The 20,912-nt window shown below is 47.9% G+C and overlaps 2 protein-coding genes across 9 annotated transcripts in view; both read right to left on the bottom strand.

Moving 5' to 3' along the window:
- Positions 1 to 265: 265 nt before the first annotated feature.
- PSMD2 (proteasome 26S subunit ubiquitin receptor, non-ATPase 2) lies at positions 266 to 9,261 on the bottom strand. The gene is made up of 21 exons (XM_020879959.2): positions 9,093 to 9,261; positions 8,571 to 8,627; positions 8,030 to 8,194; positions 7,145 to 7,266; positions 6,755 to 6,979; positions 6,063 to 6,221; positions 5,765 to 5,909; positions 5,526 to 5,586; positions 5,136 to 5,282; positions 4,873 to 4,979; positions 4,323 to 4,450; positions 4,013 to 4,100; positions 3,071 to 3,233; positions 2,826 to 2,927; positions 2,518 to 2,663; positions 2,198 to 2,281; positions 1,822 to 1,990; positions 1,638 to 1,732; positions 1,299 to 1,425; positions 755 to 873; positions 266 to 607 (listed from the first exon to the last, which is right to left on the bottom strand). Exons 1-21 carry the CDS (start codon positions 9,219 to 9,221, stop codon positions 425 to 427), a joined length of 2,721 nt encoding a protein of 906 aa, XP_020735618.1. The 5' UTR covers positions 9,222 to 9,261; the 3' UTR covers positions 266 to 424.
- Positions 9,262 to 11,280: 2,019 nt separating this feature from the next.
- The window catches only part of ECE2 (endothelin converting enzyme 2), a 36,868-nt gene continuing 27,236 nt past the window's right edge, over positions 11,281 to 20,912 (bottom strand). For 7 of the 8 annotated variants that reach the window (XM_020879966.2, XM_070466302.1, XM_020879961.2 and 4 more), the window contains 8 exons: positions 19,659 to 19,757; positions 19,479 to 19,556; positions 18,879 to 18,982; positions 18,594 to 18,704; positions 18,400 to 18,467; positions 18,003 to 18,193; positions 17,814 to 17,909; positions 16,153 to 17,148 (listed from right to left, as the gene is read on the bottom strand). In XM_020879966.2, the coding sequence (XP_020735625.1) occupies positions 16,972 to 17,148; positions 17,814 to 17,909; positions 18,003 to 18,193; positions 18,400 to 18,467; positions 18,594 to 18,704; positions 18,879 to 18,982; positions 19,479 to 19,556; positions 19,659 to 19,757 (924 nt within the window). In that variant the 3' untranslated portion in view covers positions 16,153 to 16,971. Of the gene's footprint in view, positions 11,517 to 16,152; positions 17,149 to 17,813; positions 17,910 to 18,002; positions 18,194 to 18,399; positions 18,468 to 18,593; positions 18,705 to 18,878; positions 18,983 to 19,478; positions 19,557 to 19,658; positions 19,758 to 20,912 lie in introns of those variants that run through there. The other variant, XM_020879963.2, reaches the window with a different exon arrangement.

Consider the following 20,912-nt stretch of genomic DNA (forward strand, 5'->3'; position numbering starts at 1 on the left):
GTAAAAATCTGTATACATCTCTCTCCTAAAAGGAGATTCATGACATTTATAAGCTTTTCAAAGTTCATGCCCCTTAAAGATTAACCACTTTTTAAGATGATTAGGAAAGAGGGGACAAGGGAAAGGGGCTTAGCTTTTTCCATTCACAGCAGCCTTCCTGCTAGCCCAGGCTCAGAGCTGCTACAAACAATACCCTCTCACATCCACTCTCCACCCCAGTGTGGCCTCCAGCCACAATATCCCAGAAAACAGACACAGAGGGACCTCGGGGATAAAGGTCTTTATTCAACAAAGTTATCTCACTCAGTAACAAAAGAATAGGAGGTAATAATTCCCCTAAAGGTCTGGAGCAGTGTCCACCCCTGGCAGCAGGAAGCACGACCTGCTGACATATCAGCTGCAGCTCAGAGCCTCTGGTAGCCACTTAAAGGTCATAGTTGGGGTTCTTCCGAAGGATAACAAAACCTTCTAGAATAGGGGTGACGGGAATAAACTCCTCAGTGGCCAATTCTGCCCGCTCCCCGTGAGCCAACAACACTGGGGTCGTGTGTGTCTGGAACCCTGTGATGGTCTTAGGCTTGCCAGCCTGGCCCACCACATCCACTGCCTGTAGGGTAAGAAAACTGAGATGAAGGACTCTTGATAGGAGTGCAACAGCAACCCAGCACCCATCCCAGTTTCAGAGAAATGGCATATATGCATTCTACAAGTTTTGGAGTACAGCCTGGGCCCTTCCCTCTGCTCAGTCCCTCACCTGGCCCACACGGACAGACACTGGCAATGGCCGCAGCTCCTCATCAAACGTGACCAGCATTCGGGGCTGCATGGCAGCCACCAGTCCATATAATACATAATGTGACTTGCCTAGGATGACTGAGAGAAGCACACAGGACAAATACAGTTAAAGGCATCAGAGCAGGCCTGGCCTATATCTTGGGACCCCACTCCAGCCCTGACTCTTCAACCCCTCAGCTATACAGCTGAACCCACGGCCCTCCCCACATACACCCTACTACAAACTGGAGATGCCACCACCTGACTCTGCCTAAAGCCCACAGACTTGATAATCACTTTTCCCCTCAGGGCAGAAAATGGGCTCGGTTCATCTTCAAAAGAAATCTCTTTAGTTAAGATCAAAAGTGTGAGAGATGGAAGTCTCATGAGGCCCAAAGAACCTCAGAAACCCAGAGGGGTACACAGTTAACTCAGAGTCTTGTTCCTAAATTACCAAGGAGGCCCTGGTTAGGGGTGGAAAGAGGGCACTCTGCCACCATGTAAGATTCCTGACAGGAACTCACTGTTGCGGACATCCAGGAAAGAGACAAGCACAGTGAGCAGCCCAGCCACGGCCACTTGACTCATAAGCTGCCGGTCACTGTGGTAGGGGCAGAGGGTGAGTGTGCCTTTCCCTAAATGTGTCAGACCCTGAGGGAAAAAAATACAGAGAGAAGTGGAGGTGTGGAAGTCACGTCCAAGGAGAAATCACCTAACTCAGCCACACAAATCTCACAGCTCATTCACATCCTCCTTTCCAGGCCAAATTTAAGGTCCCCTTTACACAGTGTCATGTCTCCCTTCCATCACACAGACACTTCCCCAGGCACACTCACTCTAAGGAAAACAATTCTACTCATTACCTGTGCCAAGCGCACCATGAAGAGGTTGTTGGGGTCCTTGGCATGATACTGGGCTAACTGGCGAAGCATCGCAGCCAGACGGGCATTATTGGTACCTGGAAATGTTAAGTGTTACAGAGGCTTGAACAAAGGGTTTCAACCCTTCCCCTGAGATGCCTAAGATTTCTTTCTGACCAATACTTACCACTACCCACCATGCCCATGGCAAAGATGGAGTTATAGGACACTTCTGGGTCAGCATCATGAGAGAATTTGCTTAGGGTATCCAGGATGTTGAGTCGTGGATTTGAAACAGAGATTAAGGCCAGCGCTAAAGGCACAGCCCTTCGGAGCGTAGGCTCCCCGTATCTCAGCTGGTGATAAAATAACAAGGGTGTCACAGAAAGCAGAAAGAACAAGCTCAGTTACAAGAACAGACAGATGGGTAGATGGGGCCTTAATTTTTATAGCAAGGGTGCAGCAGAAAGACCATTTCCCGACTGAGAAAACTATCAGGGAAATCTCCTGGGGGAATTCTAGGCATCAAAACCAATACCTTTCAATCTTCATGTGATACTCACCAGGTGGCCAAAGGTTCGTAGTGCCATCTCTGCACCAATCTCCTCCCCCATAGCAATAAGGGCGATCCCCAATACAGCCACTCCCTAAAAACGAAGGGCCAGCAAAGCCCAGTAAGATCATGGAACAGAAAACAGCCCTGACTCAAGCCATCCAAGAAGAAAAAGCTGTCCTGTGGGGTACACCCTGACCCCTCATGCAGGAACCGGGTCTCGTGCTATTTCAACACGCAGTGATACCCAGAGAGGCTCTAAAACAGACCCAAATCCATATTCTCCTTTCCCAGAGCCTCCCTCGGAGTGTGCTCAGCTGCCCACAGAACCTGATGTGCTCCCATGTCGGCAGGGGCTTCCTTCTTGTCCTTGTCCTTCTTTTCCTTCTTGTCTTTGTCTTCCTCTTTTTCCTTGGAGTCAAAGTGCTCACTGCATATGTGGAGTAGCTGCTGCACCTTCAGTACATTCCCAGAGCCTGGGACAGGGTGGTCAGGGAAAGAAAGGGATGAAATGAGAAGGCACCAAGGAAAAGCTTCCTCTAGGAACACAAGTTAAAGAATATAAGGCACTTCAGGATGACTAAGAAAGGAGGCCCAAGAAAGAAGTGACAAGCCCCCGAGAAGGAACAAACACAGACCTGCATAGGCACACACATCCACAAGTGTGTTTGCAAAACTGCGAAATGGCTCAGACACAACCTCCAGCGCGGCCAGGATGGCCTCAATGGCCTCTCCCTTCCCTAAAGGAGAAGTTCAAGGGGTCAGAAGACAGGTACTCTCTTCCAGCACAACCTGATTCATAAACTCTCCAGTTTATGAATTGTATATGAATTGTATCCAGTTAATACCAGTCTTTTGCCCGAAGAGAAAGACATTCCCTCACCCAGATGGTTGAGGCCCAGTCCAAGAGGAAGCCAACGGGCGTAAGTGTCCTTGAGCTCAGTCTCTGACTTCTCCATGATGGTCTGAAGGATAGTGGAAGTGACATCGCCATTGCAGGATCCTACTGCTATCATTCCACAGGCCAGAGCTGTAACACCTGCTACCTAGAAATGGGAAAATCAATACTTAGCATTACTAAATATCAAGTTATTAAACACTAAGTATTAAGTTACCAAATATTAAGTAAATTGTTAAAATAGTTGTTCACCTATCTTGATTCAAGATAGCCAACTCCTAGAGTCCATTGAAACCACATTAGGTAACAACCCCCTTCTGAGGACAGGTCAAAATGACAAGAGCATCAAGCAGCCACTACGCCAACTGCTTTGCATACTATTAACATTTAATCTTCACAACAACCCCATGAAACAGTTTCTACTGCTATTCCTTATATTGACAAGAAAAAGGATGCCTAAAGAGATTGAGTCACAAGTCCAAGATCACACTACCTATAAGCAAAGGTGGCAGGATTTGAATTGAGGTCTATCTGACTGAAACCTATGCTTTTAGCCACCACAGTTTATTTATCCATCACTAAGATGATTCTACACAAGTAAGAAAATTTAAGGTTGGCTAATGACTAAAACAGCATACCCACCCCAAGCTGGGTAAAGTTCCTCCCCACTCTAGTCTGATACTTCCTCATGGATCCCAAGGGCTGGAACTCAATATTAAAACATTAACTCTTTAGCCTCAATGTCCCTGAAGCTTAGAAACCCAATTCCAAACAATTTCACTGAAATGATACACCTCCCTGCTCTCCCCCCTCCCCCACCTGATGTGTGTGTGCAACACACACTCTTTTCCCTACTATTTATGAGAGACCAGAAGGACTCAGAATACCTTTCCTATCTCCCCTAAATGATCAACAACCTCTATTCACCTCCATACTGGACTTGGAGTCTCCCATCACAGGTAGCAGCAGGGTGAGAACATCTTCACGATTGGAGCCAGCATAGGCCAAGCCAAGCCTGCAAAAGCCAAAGAGAGACAGTCCCCGACACACACCCAAGGATAAGACAAGGAAGAAACAAGAAGAAACAAAAAGAGGATTGGTCATTTCAACAAACAGTTACCAAGAGCCAAATAGGCACAATGGTAGTCTCTGGCTATACAAAGGTGGAAGGGCCCGATTCTGTTTTCACAGAGCTTACAGGCTGAGTACTATCAAAATGAGAAGCAAGAAGCCTTACCCAAAGATGGAACCAAGTCTCATGGTGTTGCTGTTGTGGAGGACATAGTCTGAGAGCAGTGCCAGGGCAGGGTCACACTCATTCCGGACACCAGAGTTCACAATGCCACAGGCCAGGAGGGCTCCTGACTACAAAAAGCAAACAAATTCTTATACCTGGGCTACTCTACCTTCCTGACCACAAAGGATGCCACATGGGCCGCATTATAGCATCTGCCTTGAGTGAGTGAAGTCGCTCAGTCGTGTCCGACTCTTTGCGACCCCATGGACTGAAGCCTACCAGGATCCTCCCTCCATGGGATTCTCCAGGCAAGAATACTGGAGTGGGTTACCTTTTCCTTCTCCAGGGGATCTTCTCAACTCAGGGATCAAACCCGGGTCTCCTGCATTGCAGGTAGACGCTTTAATCTCTGAGCCACCAGGGAAGCCCAAGCATCTGCCTTAACTGGAAGTCAAAAACCAGGCAGACCTACCAGTGAAAAGGAGGCCCTGAGAGGGCCCTAGCACATGGGAAGGGGATGTATGCATTAGTGGGCTGTGCCCAGACCAACCTTGATATAGTCCTCAGAAGAGTACAGGTACTTGTCAATCTGGGTAAGGCCACCATCCACATCCCACAGCAGAATCATGCCAAGGGATGCAGCTGCACTCAACATTCCTATACCAAGGAAAAATAAATCAATCTTTAGGCTCTACTTGAAAAACTGTTATAAAGAACTCTCCAAAGAACTGCCTTGGGAATCCCTTATAACACATGCACCTAGAAGGATAAAAAGATTGAACAAAATGACATAGAATAGGAACAGAATTATACCATGGTCCTTGTTCTTGTAAAGCCATTTGTTGCCATCATCTGTCAGCAGCTTGTCTTGACCAAAGGCCGCATTCACAAAGCCGTTCACAAAAGAGGAGGCCAGGTTCATACGGGCAGAGTCCACCTGAGAGCCACTGCCCCCAAACCCTGCAAAGGAGGGGAAATAAAGGAAGATTAAGAGTAGAACAAGAAAGGAACATAGCATGACAGGTGATTCTGAGCTGGCCCCTTAGAATCCTCTATCTGTGACCCCAACAGTGACCTAGGGAAAAAGCAAGTGGGAATTCTGAGCTCTATAGGACAAGCATATTGGGCCAAGCCAACACTCTCAATACAAGAAGCACAGTTAACAATCCTCCCATCCCTACACACATGGAGATGTCTACTCACTGTTGTTCTCTAGGTGGGTTTTATAGATGTCATCAGGTACCTTGGGCTCCATGATATCCAGCTGAAGAGAAGTCAGAAGATCACAACTGCTCCCCCAGTCCTCCCTTAGCCATCCCTTCTGTTATCCCACTGAACGGCAATTCTAACCAAGGAGAGTCTAGTCAGAAGCATCAGGAAGGTAAAATGCCAGGTGGAATCAAAATCAAAAAACCTTGATGGGTAAGGACAAAGAATCTCACCTCTCGAGCTAAAGCCAAGAAGTTGCTGTTGAGCTGCACATTGGACATGATCTCTGTCAGGTCTTCATACTCTTCCACATCTTCACTCAGCTCTAAGAACACCCCATGCCGGCCCAGCATGAATGCCATTTGTTTCTGTACAACCCTATAGGAGGCAGCCACCACATCTGCTCAGCCCCCATCCACTAGGGGCACAGAACAGCCCTTCAAGCCCTAACCAGAAACTACATGTCCCAGCACTTCATGCAAACGTCCCATCCATTGGCTTATCACTTTGCCCACTTTTTCCTTTACATACACGTCCTTGCAGGAGGTGAAAATATCTTCTACCAGCTCCATGTCATTGAGCATCAGTGCCAATCTCAGAGCTTCAGGGAAGCGACTGAACTTCCGGAACACACCCAGGGCACAACGCAGAAGGGCAGAGTTCTCAGGCTCGGGCACATAATTCACACAACTACCAAAGTAAAAATAATAAAGGAATCAGATATTCATTTACCCTATTTAATTCACTTACCCAATCCTGGATGCCTACTATCAGTTCAGTTCAGTCACTCAGTCATGTCTAACTCTTTGATACCCTATGGACTGCAGCAAGCCAGGCCTCCCTGTCCATCACCAACTCCCAGAGTTTACTCAAACTCGTGTCCATTGAGTCGGTGATGCCATCCAACCATCTCATCCTGTCGTCCTCTTCTCCTCCCACCTTCAATCTTTCCCAGAATCAGGGTCTTTTCAAATGAGTCAGTTCTTCACATCAGGTGGCCAAAGTATCAGATGCCTACTATACACCAAACATTACACTAGTTATTGGGACTACTAAGGAGACATGATGTCTCGGTCTTCAAGAAGTTCGCAGATGTTAACAAATTAACTACAGCTTGATTGCTACCTTTGAAGCAGACGCTCTCAGATAATAAAGGAGTCACAATTGAGAAAGAAGTACTGGAGACGGCAGGCCTGCCACCCTTCCCTACCTTGCTCACTCACCTGGTAAGATAGAGGCAGACCTTTGCATAGGCATTCTCATCAATGTCTTTCTCCAGCATATCCACCTGTTCAATTTCCATGAGCAGGTCGCAGGCCTCATGTTCTGCATTGTGGGCCATGTTGTAGGGGACAATCTCCTTTACCAGGGTCAGCAGTGGCTCCCGCTGTGTCTTCTCTGCATCATCCAGCTCCTGCCACTCCTTAGCCACTTCTCCTGCGAGATGCCTATGGATAGGCCCAGACCATTAGGGAAACAGACCTTCACGGGAAGCACTTCCCTGTGGGTCAAAGAATTCACTATCTGGGAAACTCGATATACTGGTACTCTAAGACAGAACTCAGGACTATAACTCAGAACCCCTTCAGCTTCCCAAGAAGAAAAGGTCTTACCTGACATACTCATGACCCCATGATGCCAATTCCTCTTGGGAGCCCACAAGACGGTATTTGAGGCACTCACGCTCCCCACTCATGGTCATGGCCAAAACAGAGATGATGTCAGCAGCAAAACGCTACAAAGAAACCAGTCCTTTGAAGTCAAATTCAGGGTAAGGGGAATGTTACATTATGGAATCATGATCACTATCACTATCCCCCAAAGTAAATGATAATTATATCACCAATCTTATGTTTAAAACTTAAAACATTTTATATTAGCTAAGCCTGCTGCAATCTTCCTTTTCAACCAGCATGACCGGAGGCTGCTAGCCAGGGGAGAGTAGAGAAAGATGAAGACTCTAAATTTTATTCCAACTGCAACAGTAAACAATTTAAAAGTTTAAAGCAGAAAGGATTCACACTCTAGAAAGATCACTATGGCTGCTCTACAAAAGACAAACTGTGTAGGAGGTCACAGACAAAAGACAGTCAGTCAGTTGGGAGGCTGCTGCAGTAGTTCAGGTGAGAACTGAACATTTCTTGGATTAGGGTTGTACCAACAGACAGAAAAGTTACTGAGTTGGGGATAATATTCTAGAGATAAATGGAATGGGTGCATGGGATGTAAAGAACAGAAAAAAATTAAGGTTAAAAGTTGATAAAAATCATGATAATAAAATCCCAACATCCAACATAAATGACAGAAACATTGTCCTTTCTGAAGACAACCTTCCTATCAACTCACTCTTACATGAGTATTTTGATTACAATGAGTGCTGTTGAACTTGCTCAGGATCTCAGGTCTTCTAGGCTTCCTGAGATACACCATAAGCCCCATGGTCTAGATGAAGAGGAATTCCCAAACTAGGCCTCCACCAGCTTCTGAAATAGTTTTACCTTATTCTCCCCAGGGGCCATGTTTTCATAGATCTCCTTCAGTTTGCCATAGTGTGGACGCAGAAATTTGAGAGGTTTGGGTACTGAAGTCATGGAAGTTGTAGAAGAACGAATCTGCCTCCGCAGTTCCTCTAGGGCTGGTCGGTACAGGGAAGTGTCCTTCTCCTGACCAGAAGATATCAAGGTTCAGATAAAAGAAATCTCATCCCTTAAGTCATAATACAGAAGTGTTTAACAACTCCCCTAGGAAAGTAACTGTGTCTCATCCATCTGGATTGTCCAGCTTCCTGCACACACACACTGCCTGGCACAAAAACAAATGTCCCCAGTTAAGAGTTCAAGAACTGTTTCTCCAGTTAAACAAAGCCACAGAAATATTTCATCTCTTTTTACTCCCCTCCCTCACAACATGATTGTAACCTGATTCTAAAATACCCTCCATCCTTCCCTATACATTATATAGGAGTTGTTGCCCAAAGTGGAATAAAGCAAGTGAGAAAGATTCGTATATGCACCGGCTCTTGCTAACACCGTGACTCACCCCCAGTCGTTCCACGAGCATCTCCAGTTCATCCTGAAGTTGTTTGTCCTCCTCAGACTGGAGAGTTGGAGGAAGAAGCTCATCAAGAGAAGGAATCTCAAACACATCCTCCTCCCAATTACCCTGGGGCAGGTGGACAGTGAGCCTGCCTCCTTAGCGGGGACCAGGTGGACAAGGAGAGTGGGAGTGAGAAGACCTGGTGGGAAGGCAGCCTGGCTTCTGGGCCAGGCTCTGCGTGAAAGCCATTCTGAAAAAAGGGGGTGACAATGACCAACCAGAGCCCATCTCACGAGAAGGCGGTGAGGAAGGTGGTGAGGACTGGAAGGGGCGGCGGCGGTGACAGCGCGCAACGGAGGATGGGAGAGGGGGCAGAGAGGCGGGGTGCCGGGAGCCCCGAGGGTAGCCCTATCTGCCCTCTCCCGGGGCCGGCGGGGCCGTTGGGAGTCGAGTCCGAGGCCTGCGGGGCCGCCGTGACTCAGCCCGCGGCCTCCTCCTCCGCCGGCTCCCGGGGCCGCGCCTCACCAGCTCCTGCTCTTTGTCCTTGTCCCCGGCATCCCGCCGCTCCTTGCCGCTCGGCTTCTCGTCCCCGCCGCCAGGAGACGTCGCTGGGGGCTGCTGGGGCTGCAGGGGTGCCTTGCCACCCTCCTCCATCTCCGCCGCCACTGCGGACCCGCTGCGCGCGCACCGCCCCGTTTCCCAGGTGTCCTTGCGTGCGTCGTCCACGGCGCCACCCCGCCCCCCGGCCCGCTCCAAAGCCCGCCTGCGACCGGAAACTCCGCGGCGACCCACCCACCCTCGCGGCCTGGAAGTCCCCGTCCGCCGACCTCGTTCTCCAGAGCCGCGAGAAAACTACAATTCCCAGATTCCCACGCGCCATAGGAGCCCCAGCGGCTCGGAACCTGGAGTTTCCCAAATGCTGTTTGGGATTCGGGGGCGCCCCCTGCGGTAGGGGTTGAACTGGCTGTGAGCCGAGGCCGCAGTGTGAGTAGTACCCACAGTGACACCCCAGTGAGCTGCGTGTTGGGACAAATGGACGAGATTCTTGAAGTACTGGACTCTTGATTGCAGTCCTTGTGAAGTTTGTGTAATGTGACTAGCCCCGTGGCATATTCACCTAATAACATTCCTCTCCCGTTGAAGGGGCTACCAAGGGCTTCGTTAGTAGCTCAGACGGTAAAGCGTCTACCTACAATGCGGGAGACCCGGGTTCGATCCCTGAGTCGGGAAGATCCCCTGGAGAAGGAAATGGCAACCCACTCCAGTATTCTTGCCTGGAAAATACTATGGACTGCTGAGGATCCTGGTAGGCTACAGTCCATGGGGTCGCAAAGAGTCGGACACGACTGAGCAACTTCACTTCACTTTTCCCATTGAAGAAGGAAATGGCAACTCACTCCAGTATTACTGCCTGGAAAATCCCATGGACAGAGGAGCCTGGCGGGCTACAGACCATAGGGTCACAAGAGTCGGATACGACTTAACAACTAAATCACCATCACCACTCGTTGAAGAAGAGTGCACCACTCGTTGAAGAAGAGTGCTGTGATATTGCCGTGAGGATGTGGATACCATCTTAAATCCACCTGCGAAGCCAGATGGAGTAGAAAAAAATACATCCAGTCCTACGCCCTAAGGCGAAGTTCTGGAGCTAAAAATGGAAGTAGATAAGTTCTTTGTCTTCCATCTGTCTTTTGGTCTTCCTCTCCCTGTTATGACTTAGGAGGGATGTGACCAACACAGTTTATGTCAGGTCTTATTTTAAATTATTTGTATTCTCACAATTTTTTGAGTTTGGTAGGATTGTGCCCATTTTACAGAGAAAATCATGTAGTAAGTAATAGAATCAGGAATGAAACTCGATCTTTCAATCTCCCAAGTTCTTGTGTTTCAGGCAAATCTCAAAAGTTCTTCTCTTAGGCCTCTGTGTATGTATCTGGAAGGTGAGAAAAGAGGAAGTAACTCTGCTTCCCTTCATCTTCTGGGAACACTCACCAGAGTGGCTTGGAGTCTTATTTTATGGATTCTGAGTCATTAAAAAAAATGTGGAAAGTGTTTGTTTAAAAAAAAAACTGGTCATCACAGTTAGGATGGAATGAATGTTGGCTAAATATTTGTATAGATGTTAACGTAAAGGTCTGATGCCCATTTTAAAAGCTGTTGTTCTTTTTCATTCAGTGTTTGAATTCTGGGGATGACCTTCCATTTCCATCACCAGTGACTGCCCCAGCCCTAGTGTGCTGACAGAAATTGGGTGGTGTATAGTGGTAAAGAATCTGACTCCCAATACAGTATATGCAAGAGACACGGGTTTCATCCCTGGGTTGGGAAAATCTCCTGGAATAGGAAAATGGCAACCCACTTCAATATTCTTGCCTGGAAAATCCCATGGGCAGAGAAATTGACAGGCTACAATCTATGGGGCCCACAAAATGACACCACTGAATCACACACACACACACACACACACACACACACACACACACAAACACAGAGCTATTCTGCCTATTCTGTGGCTTCAAGATGTCCATGTTTGTCATGCTTTCTTCAGTCACTATAGAGATATTTCTCCTAAATCTTTCCTATTTCCATGACTTCCTTCTGTCAGATCTCAAATTTTATCTTTTATATCAATCATATCCCCACCATTACCTTAGAGGAGATGGGGTGATGTGGCATAAAGCACAGGCTGTTAACAGCTGGTGACTCCAGATGCAGAGTACAGGAATGTTTATTGTACATATTTCAACTGTTTTTTCTGTTTAAAATGTTTCAAAATAAAAAATTTGAGGATAAGTAGGAGAACATAAGCTTTAGAGAGGACAGACCTGGTATTTAAAACCAAATTCTGGACTTCTTTGGTGGTTAATACTCCACGCTTCAAATGCAGGGGGAGTGGGCTTGATCCCTGGCTGGGAATGTAGACTCCCACATGCCATGTGGCACGGCCTAAAAAATAAATATTAAAAAAAAATAATAAAACCATATATGGCTGAGTCCCTTTGCTATCCACCTGAAAACTATCTCAACATTGTTGATCGGCTATATTCCAATATAAAACAAAAAGTTAAAAAAAAAAAAGACCCAGTCAGAAGCAAAAAATGGAAAACAATAGGGAACTAGTGCATTAATTATGGTGCATCTATATAATGGAACAGCATACAGTCTTTCACAAAAACATGCACTATCACAGAAATAAGCCCATGAGTTAGGTCATTGAATAAAGTATATTGTGAGTTTTAAAAAAAGAACAAACAGCAAATTCTGCCCTTCACCAGCTGTGATATTTGGGCAAGCTTCCTAACCTCTCTGATTTCTTCTTCTATGAAATGTGAGTAATTAAGTATCTCCCTCACAAGTTTTTATGAGAATAAAATAAGACAATGTATATAAAGTGTCTGGCTAGTTGCCTGGCAACTGGAGAAAATGCAGTTATCATTTTCCAGCTTCCTCAGATTTGCAGGGCTGCCTCTTGCTCCCTACCTCAAGCACTCAAGCCCCAAACCTCTCTGGCCAAATACAAATATCCTGCAATTATTCTCAAGGCTTGATGATACATTGATGACCTGCCTCAAGATTCATTTCAGTCAAATTGCTCTCTCAGAAGCACTCCTTCCTACTGTTTGGCCAGACTCCCAGCCTTGTGACCAAATTGCTCTCCAGTCAAGGCCCATCACCTTTTCCTTCCCACCACCTTCCTTCAAATTGCACCCACTGACCAGCCATGCTTCCCCCAAACTTATGGCCTGAGCTGTAGAACTACACCTCTTATGGAGGCTCTGAAAATCATTCAACCCAAAGCATCTTTTATGTAACACTGGAAATGCTCCAGACAGGACACACAGTTGCACTGTTTCCACTGGGCTGCTACTTACTTTGTGTGATATTTTTCAAAGTCAGATTGCATTGTGGCCCTTCCTACCATTAATTCCCAGGACTGAAAGGAGTTGTTACAATCCCCTCTTTTTCATAATGACTGTTACAACTTCCCTTCTTCTGTTACAACCTCTTTAGTATGCCCCTTTCGCCTACCTCCTTCTGATCAGCCTAAACATTTTCCTATTTCTGAACATGCTCTGCCCCTTTGAGCTGGATCAGCCTTTTCACTTTACTGTTCCTTCTGTGTGGAATGCCCTTCACCGTTTTTTATTTTAAAAATTTATTCAGTTATTTCAGCTGCGCTGGATCTTTGTTGTAGCATGCAGGCTTAGTTGCCCTGTGGCGTGTGGGATCTTAATTCCCCAACCAGAGATTGAACCTGTGTCCCCTGCATTGGAATGAAGACTCTTAGCCACTGGACCACCAGAGAAGTCCCCTGCTCATTACTGTTTTTAGCTAGCAAATTTTCCCATCCTCTGTACTCCAGCTCAGGATCACCTGTGTAGGAAGCCTTTCCTTCTCTTTCAAGTTATCAATTTCTTCCCTGTGGTCCTACATTGCTTGGTACCTACCTCTCCCTCACTCCACTCTGAGCTCTTAGAAGAACAGGAACTGTGTCTTATTCATCTTTGTACCCCTAGTACCCAGTCTAATACCTGGCTTGTGGTAGGCCTTGACAAGTATTTGTTAAATAAGTGAATGACTGAATGGCTTTGCACTCATCTTCAGGTCATCTTTGTATATGATAACAGCCTACTGGGAGTCTCTTTGGAGCCCAGAGCCCAGCACTGGGAAACTCGGGAGTCTCCACTTGTGAGTCAGCATAGGTCTACTGACACTGTGCTTATTTAATGGGCGACTCTCTTCCAACGTGACATTTCCAGAGTATGAAATTATGTTGTTTGGCATGTTACTGTACTGTGCATTGGAATTAATCCAGCTTCCATGGGACAGTGTAGGGTATGGCCCAGCACCTTAACTCATAACTGCTGTCATGTACCCACTGAGGAGCACCATCCTTTATTCCTCCTTCTGCTTTAACACACCAAAGCATATTACAGATGGGTATTTGTCAGCTTGGCAGGCTACTAAGGGTGAAGGTTACATCTGCCACTTGCTGTTCACCTTGCCTTGCCTCTGGAACCAAGCGCCTGCAGAGTGCTCAGCAAACAGTGCTGCCTCACTTACTTTCAACATGTGCTTAGGTTTCCTGTAGCTACCTGGTTGTCACATGTACCTGGCCTGAGTGAGCTGGGTGCCATGGAAATGCACCTGCTGGTAACAGCCTCACTTGGAGGCGTGATGAAATTGCCCAGAAGAGATATATATGCTTGAGTCTCAACTCTGTCATGACTTAGAGGACTAAATGGTGGTGATTAAGAACATCTGAGTTCTAAATTTGACTTTAATGCAGTGTGTCTTAGCTGACATTGGAAGTTATATAATTTTTTTCTTTAGTTTCTCTACTTGTAAGTTACAGACAATGATAGACCCTCCTTGTAAGCTGTGGGAATTTAATGAGGTGATGTTTTTAAAGTGTTTAGTACAGACTTAAGCAAAAAAGAGACTTGGTAAATCAGGACTTCTGCTTATTATCATTATTTGACATGTTGACCTTTTGCAAATATGGAGTTTTAATGCCACAGTGGCCAGCTGGTTAGTATTCTAAGTTGGTCTTTGAAGTCAAGTGTCAAGAGAAGGGCAAGGCTTTATGACACCAAGCCTCTCTCTTCTATCATGACACTGACATTATAAATCCCATTTTCTGTGCAACATCCAAACTTCATAAGCCAGTTCTTAATATTTCTTTGGGTTCTAGAACTTGCTAAGCCCATGAAGCCACTTCTTGAAACATTAAAGCTGATCTAGGCCTCTGAGATCATCTCATCCAACCCACTTATTTTACAGACTGCCAAGGTTACTGAGATCTGAAGAGAGGATAAACCGTGCCTGGTGTCACAGTTGCAGGTGGCAGAGCTGGAGCCAGAACCAGGCTTCCAGATGTGACAGCTTTTCTCCTTCCAGTACACTCCGCCGCCCCTCCTAGAGCTGTGTTCTCAGGGCAGAGACTCAAGCCATGCTTTCCCTTGATATTAAGAGCTCCCAAGCCCACTTTCCCCAAGGAGCCAGTAATTTCCTTCCCTTGGTGGGCAGACACATATCCAAGTCACTTGACAGAGACAGCTCTTTATGGGGACAGTCCAATGTTGGGACAGGATACAGCATGCAGGACACGTGACCAGGAACCCCACATCAATCATTAACAAAGCTTCACTCTTACCCTTACTCATTTAATAAACCCACCTGTACTTAAACCTTAGGGGACACTACATTATAAAGAGAATTGAGATTGGACCTTTTCCACTGTTTTGCTCTGGTTCTCATTTTACAGATAAAGAAACAGGCTCTTAGAGGTTAGGGGACAGGCTGAAGCTCATATAGCTGTCAGAGCTTCAATTTCAATCCAGGTCTCTGACTGCAGCGAAGTGATTATGGTTAGATCTGTGAAATGGAAACTGGAGCATGTGTAGCATATGTTGCTATGAGGATCAGATGAGTTCGTGAAGGTGAAAGTGTCAACAGAAGAGTCATCTGAGGGAAGGAATCATTTTCATCTTTGCATCACCAGTGCCTGGCACATTATTGGTAATCAATATATTGGGTTGACCAAAAAGTTCATTTGGGTTTTTCTGTAAGATGTCACAAAAAAATCCAAACAAACTTTTTGGCCAACCCAATACTTATAAGGAGAAGGCAATGGCACCCCACTCTAGTACTCTTGCCTGGAAAATCCCATGGACGGAAAAGCCTGGTAGGCTGCAGTCCATGGGGTCGCTAAGAGTCGGGCACAACTGAGCGACTTCACTTTCATTTTTCACTTTCATGCATTGAAGGAGGAAATGGCAACCCACTCCAGTATTCTTGCCTGAAGAATCCCAGGGACGGGGAAGCCTGGTGGGCTGCCATCTATGGGGTTGCACAGAGTCGGACACAACTGCAGTGACTTAGCAGCAGCAGCAGCAATACTTATCAATCTATAAATTTATAAATGAATGAATGAAGAAAGTAATGAGTCACCTAGCAGAAGTGCCTGGAATACAGAGGTATGCCACGCATGCTCCATTTCCCTCACTTGTTCTGGAAGGTGGCAGGCTCTGTGGCCACCAAACCTGTGGGCTCTGTGCCTGGCACCTGGTAGGGCTTGATGAGTGTGTGCAGGTGGGATGAGTGACTCTCAGGAATGCTAAGCCTTTGAGGACGTGGAGAAACGCATGTCTTCTCATCACAAGCAGAGGCTAGTGCTCCAAGCTGCAGGGAGTAAAGTGCTACCTTGGCCAGGGCTGCCTTCCACTGCAGGGTAAGGGCCACCCACCTTCCAAGCCGACCCTGGCCAAGCTGTTACCCAGATTCAGCGTCAGGGCCAGCAACATGCATCCATGGGAGCCTCGGCAGACCCTTCCAGCTACAGAGCAGCCGGGGGTGGAACGTGGCCACCAGTGAGTGGAGAATATGCTCCACTCGCCAGGCTCAACTCTGTGCCATTCCTCCATCCTACCTTTTTGTCTTTTTGGGGTTTCAATTTTCAGTCCCCTCTGTCTGGCGAGTAAATAAATGAGTGCCTAGAAGAGTACCTGGCATACAGCAGGTATTCAATAAATACTGGTGGAATGAGTAAATGAAAACAGGACTGAAGGAAGAGACAGACTGACTGATGCGTGTCTATTTATTGGCACAGGGTCCTCCGGGGCCAAGACCACTCCCTCCCCACCCCCTTTCCTGTAAAAATAGACTCTATCCTTCACTCTTCCTACTCTATCTGCTTTCCTGCTTGGTCCAGGGAGAATCAGTCACCCCCTAAGACTTGTAACCCCAAGATACAGGGACTAGCATCCCTGACATGAACACACATCCCCGCTGAGCCCAGGGACCCTGGGAGGCAGCAGGAAGGTTTGTAAAGGCTGTTGGGCTTCGACTAAGAGCTGGGCACGGGGGGGGGGGGGGGTCCATCAGAGAGGGCTGGCAGCAGTATTAGGAGCAGTAGCACGAGGAACATGGAATAAGTGTCACCCCTAGGGGTGGGGCTGAAAGGAGCTCCGTCTATGCCCGAGGGAGCAGTGAGTGAGCCTTGGGGAGATGTGTGGGAGGCACGCCTGCCAGGCCCTGCGTGGTCAGCAGGCACAACAGGCCCTGTGGCCACCAAACCCACTGAGCTTGGGACCTAAAGAGGTGGACCCCTTCTTGTGGGAGCTGGTGCCCCCTGCCCAGGCCTCCTCCAGGCAGGGTGACACAGAAGAACATCACAGTGAATGGTGGGGACTCTGCTGGAGGCAGGGGTACCCCCAAAGCAGAGGCACGATGTGATGGCCGAGGAGGGACTAGGACTCATGTCACACCTGTGGTGTGGAGGGGCAGGACACAGCCCAGCTGGTATGTGCCTTCCCTCAACCCCAGAGCAGACAGCTTGGCTGGACAAGCTACCCCAGGCTCCAGCAACCGAGCTGGCCATTTCGCCCCCAACCCAGGTCTACCACACCTCACAAAGCTGCCCTGAGTTCATGGGGGAGCCGACAGGGCAGCTGAAGTGCCGCAGGAAGTCACGGGAGTTGGAGAGAGTGCCCAGCACGCGGAAGCGGGCAGGGCTGTGGGGGTCAGTCACCAGCCCCTCGTGAGAGCTCTCGGGTGTGCGGACCGAGCACCACACCTGCAGGCCAGGACAGACACGGGGACACAGAGTGTCTAGTGTGGGCGAGGCCCCTGCCCCAGCTGCAGCAAGCCATCCCAGGGACACGTGGCACCACCACCCCAGCCCCTTGGCTCAGGAGGCCTTGGGGACACAGGAGAGGGCTTAGCCAGCATCTCAGCACCAAGGGAGGAGAAGGCGCCAGCCCTCTGAAATTCCTCGAAGGCCTTTCAAAGCTGCCTGGACACAGAGCTGCCAAGGATGGACGTGTCTGAGGGGAAGAAGTCCAGCCCCAGAGACTGCCTGCCATAGTGCAAAGTACCTGGAGACCTTGCTGAGTCTGCCACTTACTGTCTTCCTGGGTACCCCTGGACGAGCCACTCTGTCCCCGAGCTTCCTCCTCCACAGCCACCTCACAGGAGCATCATGAAGATCAATCCTGCTCCCTATCCCCTGCCCTTCAAGATTTGCAAAAGCCTCCTGAAACCTTCTCCCTCCTCCGGCCTCCTCATGTGCTTTTGTGGGCCCCACAGGAGGCTGACCATGAGGTCCTCCCAGATAACTTTCCACACTCCCACTTCAACCCCATTTCCCAGTCCCTTTTCCTGCATGCCCCAGACTTCTAATGACATGCCTGGGAGGTAGCGGGAGAAGGGCAGACCCCTGGCCTCGCAGAAGGACAGTACCTGGGCAAATCCCACAAAGAAGAGCTGCTGGTTGGTGAGTCCCACAGCTGGCAGCTGCTGCTCCTCCCCATGCCTTCTTAGCCATGCTTTGTAAGCCTGGGGTTGGGAACAGGGGTGGCAAGTGTGTTGGGGCCTGCCCTGCCCCCACCCCCGGAACAGGTGAGCCTCAGCCCTCAGAGGGCCACTCACATTGTAGGCAGCCTTAAGTCCCCCATTGTCAGCAATGTTCTCCCCCAGTGTCTGGCGCCCGTTGAGCTTCTCCCCGTTGACCTGGTACTGGCTGTACTGCTCCTCTATGCAGGCCGTGTGGTTCCGGAAGGCTGCCAATGACTCATTCTGCCACCACGGCCGCAGGTTTCCTTCCTTGTCATACTCACGCCCTGAGGAGAACTAACCTTTGCATCCTACTGAGACCAGAATTCAACCCTTGGGGGCACCAGCGCCCCCATGGGCTCTCATCCACAGACCCCTCCCCACACACACCCCCCCCACCAGCCAGGATCCATGGGCCTGCTCTCAACATCTCAAGGTTTTACAGGAGCCATGAGCAATTCTAGGCTGGAGGACACAACTGCGTGACCTCTACCTTGGTCATCAAAGGCATGTGTCAACTCGTGGCCCATCACCACGCCGATGCCACCAAAGTTCAGGGCCCTGGGAGGTGAGGAATGTTGAGTGAGGACATGGTGGAGGGACACCTCGATCTCACCTTCCAGCCCTGCTCCCAGCTCACCCGCAGGCCCAGGCCCCAGCACCCAGTCCCTCCTGCCTCAGACACACTTGGGGTGGTTGCAAGCATAGAAGGGGGCCTGCAGGATGCCAGCAGGGAAGACGATTTCATTCTTGGTTGGAAGGTAGTAGGCGTTCACTGTCTGCGGGGTCATGCTCCACCTGGGGGAGGGAGAAGCTAAGACAGAGCCTGACTCTCCTGATGTCCAGTAGCCTGACCTACATCCTACCAGAACCTGGTGCCTCATTTGGGACCCGTCTTGCCATCCCCTTCTGTCTGCTCTGAAAACTCCCCACCTCTCCACTGCCCCAAGTGTTGGCAGCCCCCATTCTTACTGGTCTCGGCTAGGAGGCTTGCGAAGCTGGTCAGCCATCACCTTAGCAGAGAAGTTGTACAAATTCAACATGTTCTGGAAGAAGGAATCTTCAGACACTTCATACTATGGGAATGGTAAGAAGCAGACAACAAACAAGAGAACACATTAGAGAAGGTAATAGTCCCAGTTTGGCTATTAGTTAGCACCTTTCTGAGCCTCAGTTTCTTCAGGTGTAAAATGAATGTAAAATAGCTAACAAATAATAACTTGTCAATATTATTTTGCAGGTACTTTATCTTTTTATATATTGTCTCCTTTGATTATCACAACAATCTTATCAGGTAGGTGCTAACAGGACCCTCTTTTACAGATGAAGAAACTGAGGCCCAGAAAGATTATATAACTTGTCCAAGGTTACAGTTGGGTAGAAACAGGTTTGACTGCAAAACTCTATTTGTAAACACTGCACTCTGCTGCTGTCCAGCCTGCAGCCTGGCACAGAGCCAGCATTGCCTCTGAAAGGAACCAACAAGCACCTCTTGCCGTTCCAGTGCTTGAGCCCTACGCCCCACCCCACCCCCACAGAGCTAAGGTTCAGTACTCATAGGCAGGTACTCACCCCATCATAAACATCATCCAGCTCTTTGGGCTCCAGGATGAAGTCCGGGAAACCAATCATGTCATAGATGGCATCTGCCTGAAGAGACCAGGTTAAGGATTTCCCTCCCCGGGCGCCCCCCCAAAACTGTATTCTCCATTCTCACCTCAAGATGGCGCCCCAACCCTGGCCACTGCTCACTTTCTCCTTGGCTGCCTGGCGGGTCTTCTCATCCATCCAAACCAACTGTCCCAGAGCTTCCTCAAAGGCCGTCCGGATCTCGCTGATCATCCCCTCTGCCTGGGAGGCAGGGTACACAAGTCGGCCTCCCACACGCATTTATGCATCCTTTGTCCCTGTCCACCCTAGGGCCCCATCCCTGTCCTTCCAGACTCTTGAAATAAGGCTGAGCATCCAGAGAGGATGAGAAAGAAACATGATTTGTGAAAGCACTGGGACTGTGATGGTTTTTTTCCTAATGAATCAAAAAAACTGACAAGTTAACCAAATTAACATTATAATTTAATATAGTGCTTTGATTTTTATCTGATTATGAAAGGCAGGCATTAATAGCAAAAAACTGGAAAACTGAGAGGAGTCGAAGAAAATAGATCATTTAAAAACCCTATCCCTCAGGGACTTCCCTGGCAGCCTAAGAGGTTAAGACTCTGCACTTCCAATGCAGAGGGCACGGTTTTGATCCCTGGACATCCTGCGTGACACGGCACGGCCAAAAAAACAAAATCTTACCTCTCAGAGATAACTCCTTCTAACATTTTGATTACCTATTTCTACTGTCTTTCCCTGATGGGATATTCATTTATAATGTAGAATTATGTTGTGCAACACACACATATATATAATAACCTTTTTTTTCACTTAATAATCTTCAGTTTAATGCTGCCTTATAATCCATCCTAGTCACAATTTGTTTTTCCTGTCCTCTATATTGGACATTTAAGCTGTTGTCATTTTTGCCTATTATAAACAACATTGCCACTTACATCTTTGTAGGTAATAAAAAACAAATCATGTTTCTTTTTCACCCTCTCTGGATGCTCAGCCTTATTTCAAGAGTCTGGAAGAACAGGGATGGGGCACTAGGGTAGACAAGGACAAAGGATGCATTTTTGCCTACTGTAAATAACACTGCCACTTACTTCCTTGTAGGTAATATTTGAAGCACAAACATTATCATCTCCTTATAAATAAATATTATTTTTCTAATTATATAGGTAACATAACTCACTGTAGAAAACTTGGAAAATACAGAAAACTTATAAAAGAAAAAAAAAAATCCCTCATAACCCCAACCACCGAAAGTAATCACCATAAATTTCATCCCAGTATTTTCCCTCTTGTTGTTGTTTAGTCCTGAAGTCGTGTCCAACTCTTTGTTATCTCATGGACACCCGCCAGGCTCCTCTGTCCATGGGATTTCTCAGGCAAGAATAA

Source organism: Odocoileus virginianus, chromosome 4, assembly GCF_023699985.2.
Source record: "Odocoileus virginianus isolate 20LAN1187 ecotype Illinois chromosome 4, Ovbor_1.2, whole genome shotgun sequence".
Classification (NCBI taxonomy): Eukaryota; Metazoa; Chordata; class Mammalia; order Artiodactyla; family Cervidae; genus Odocoileus; species Odocoileus virginianus.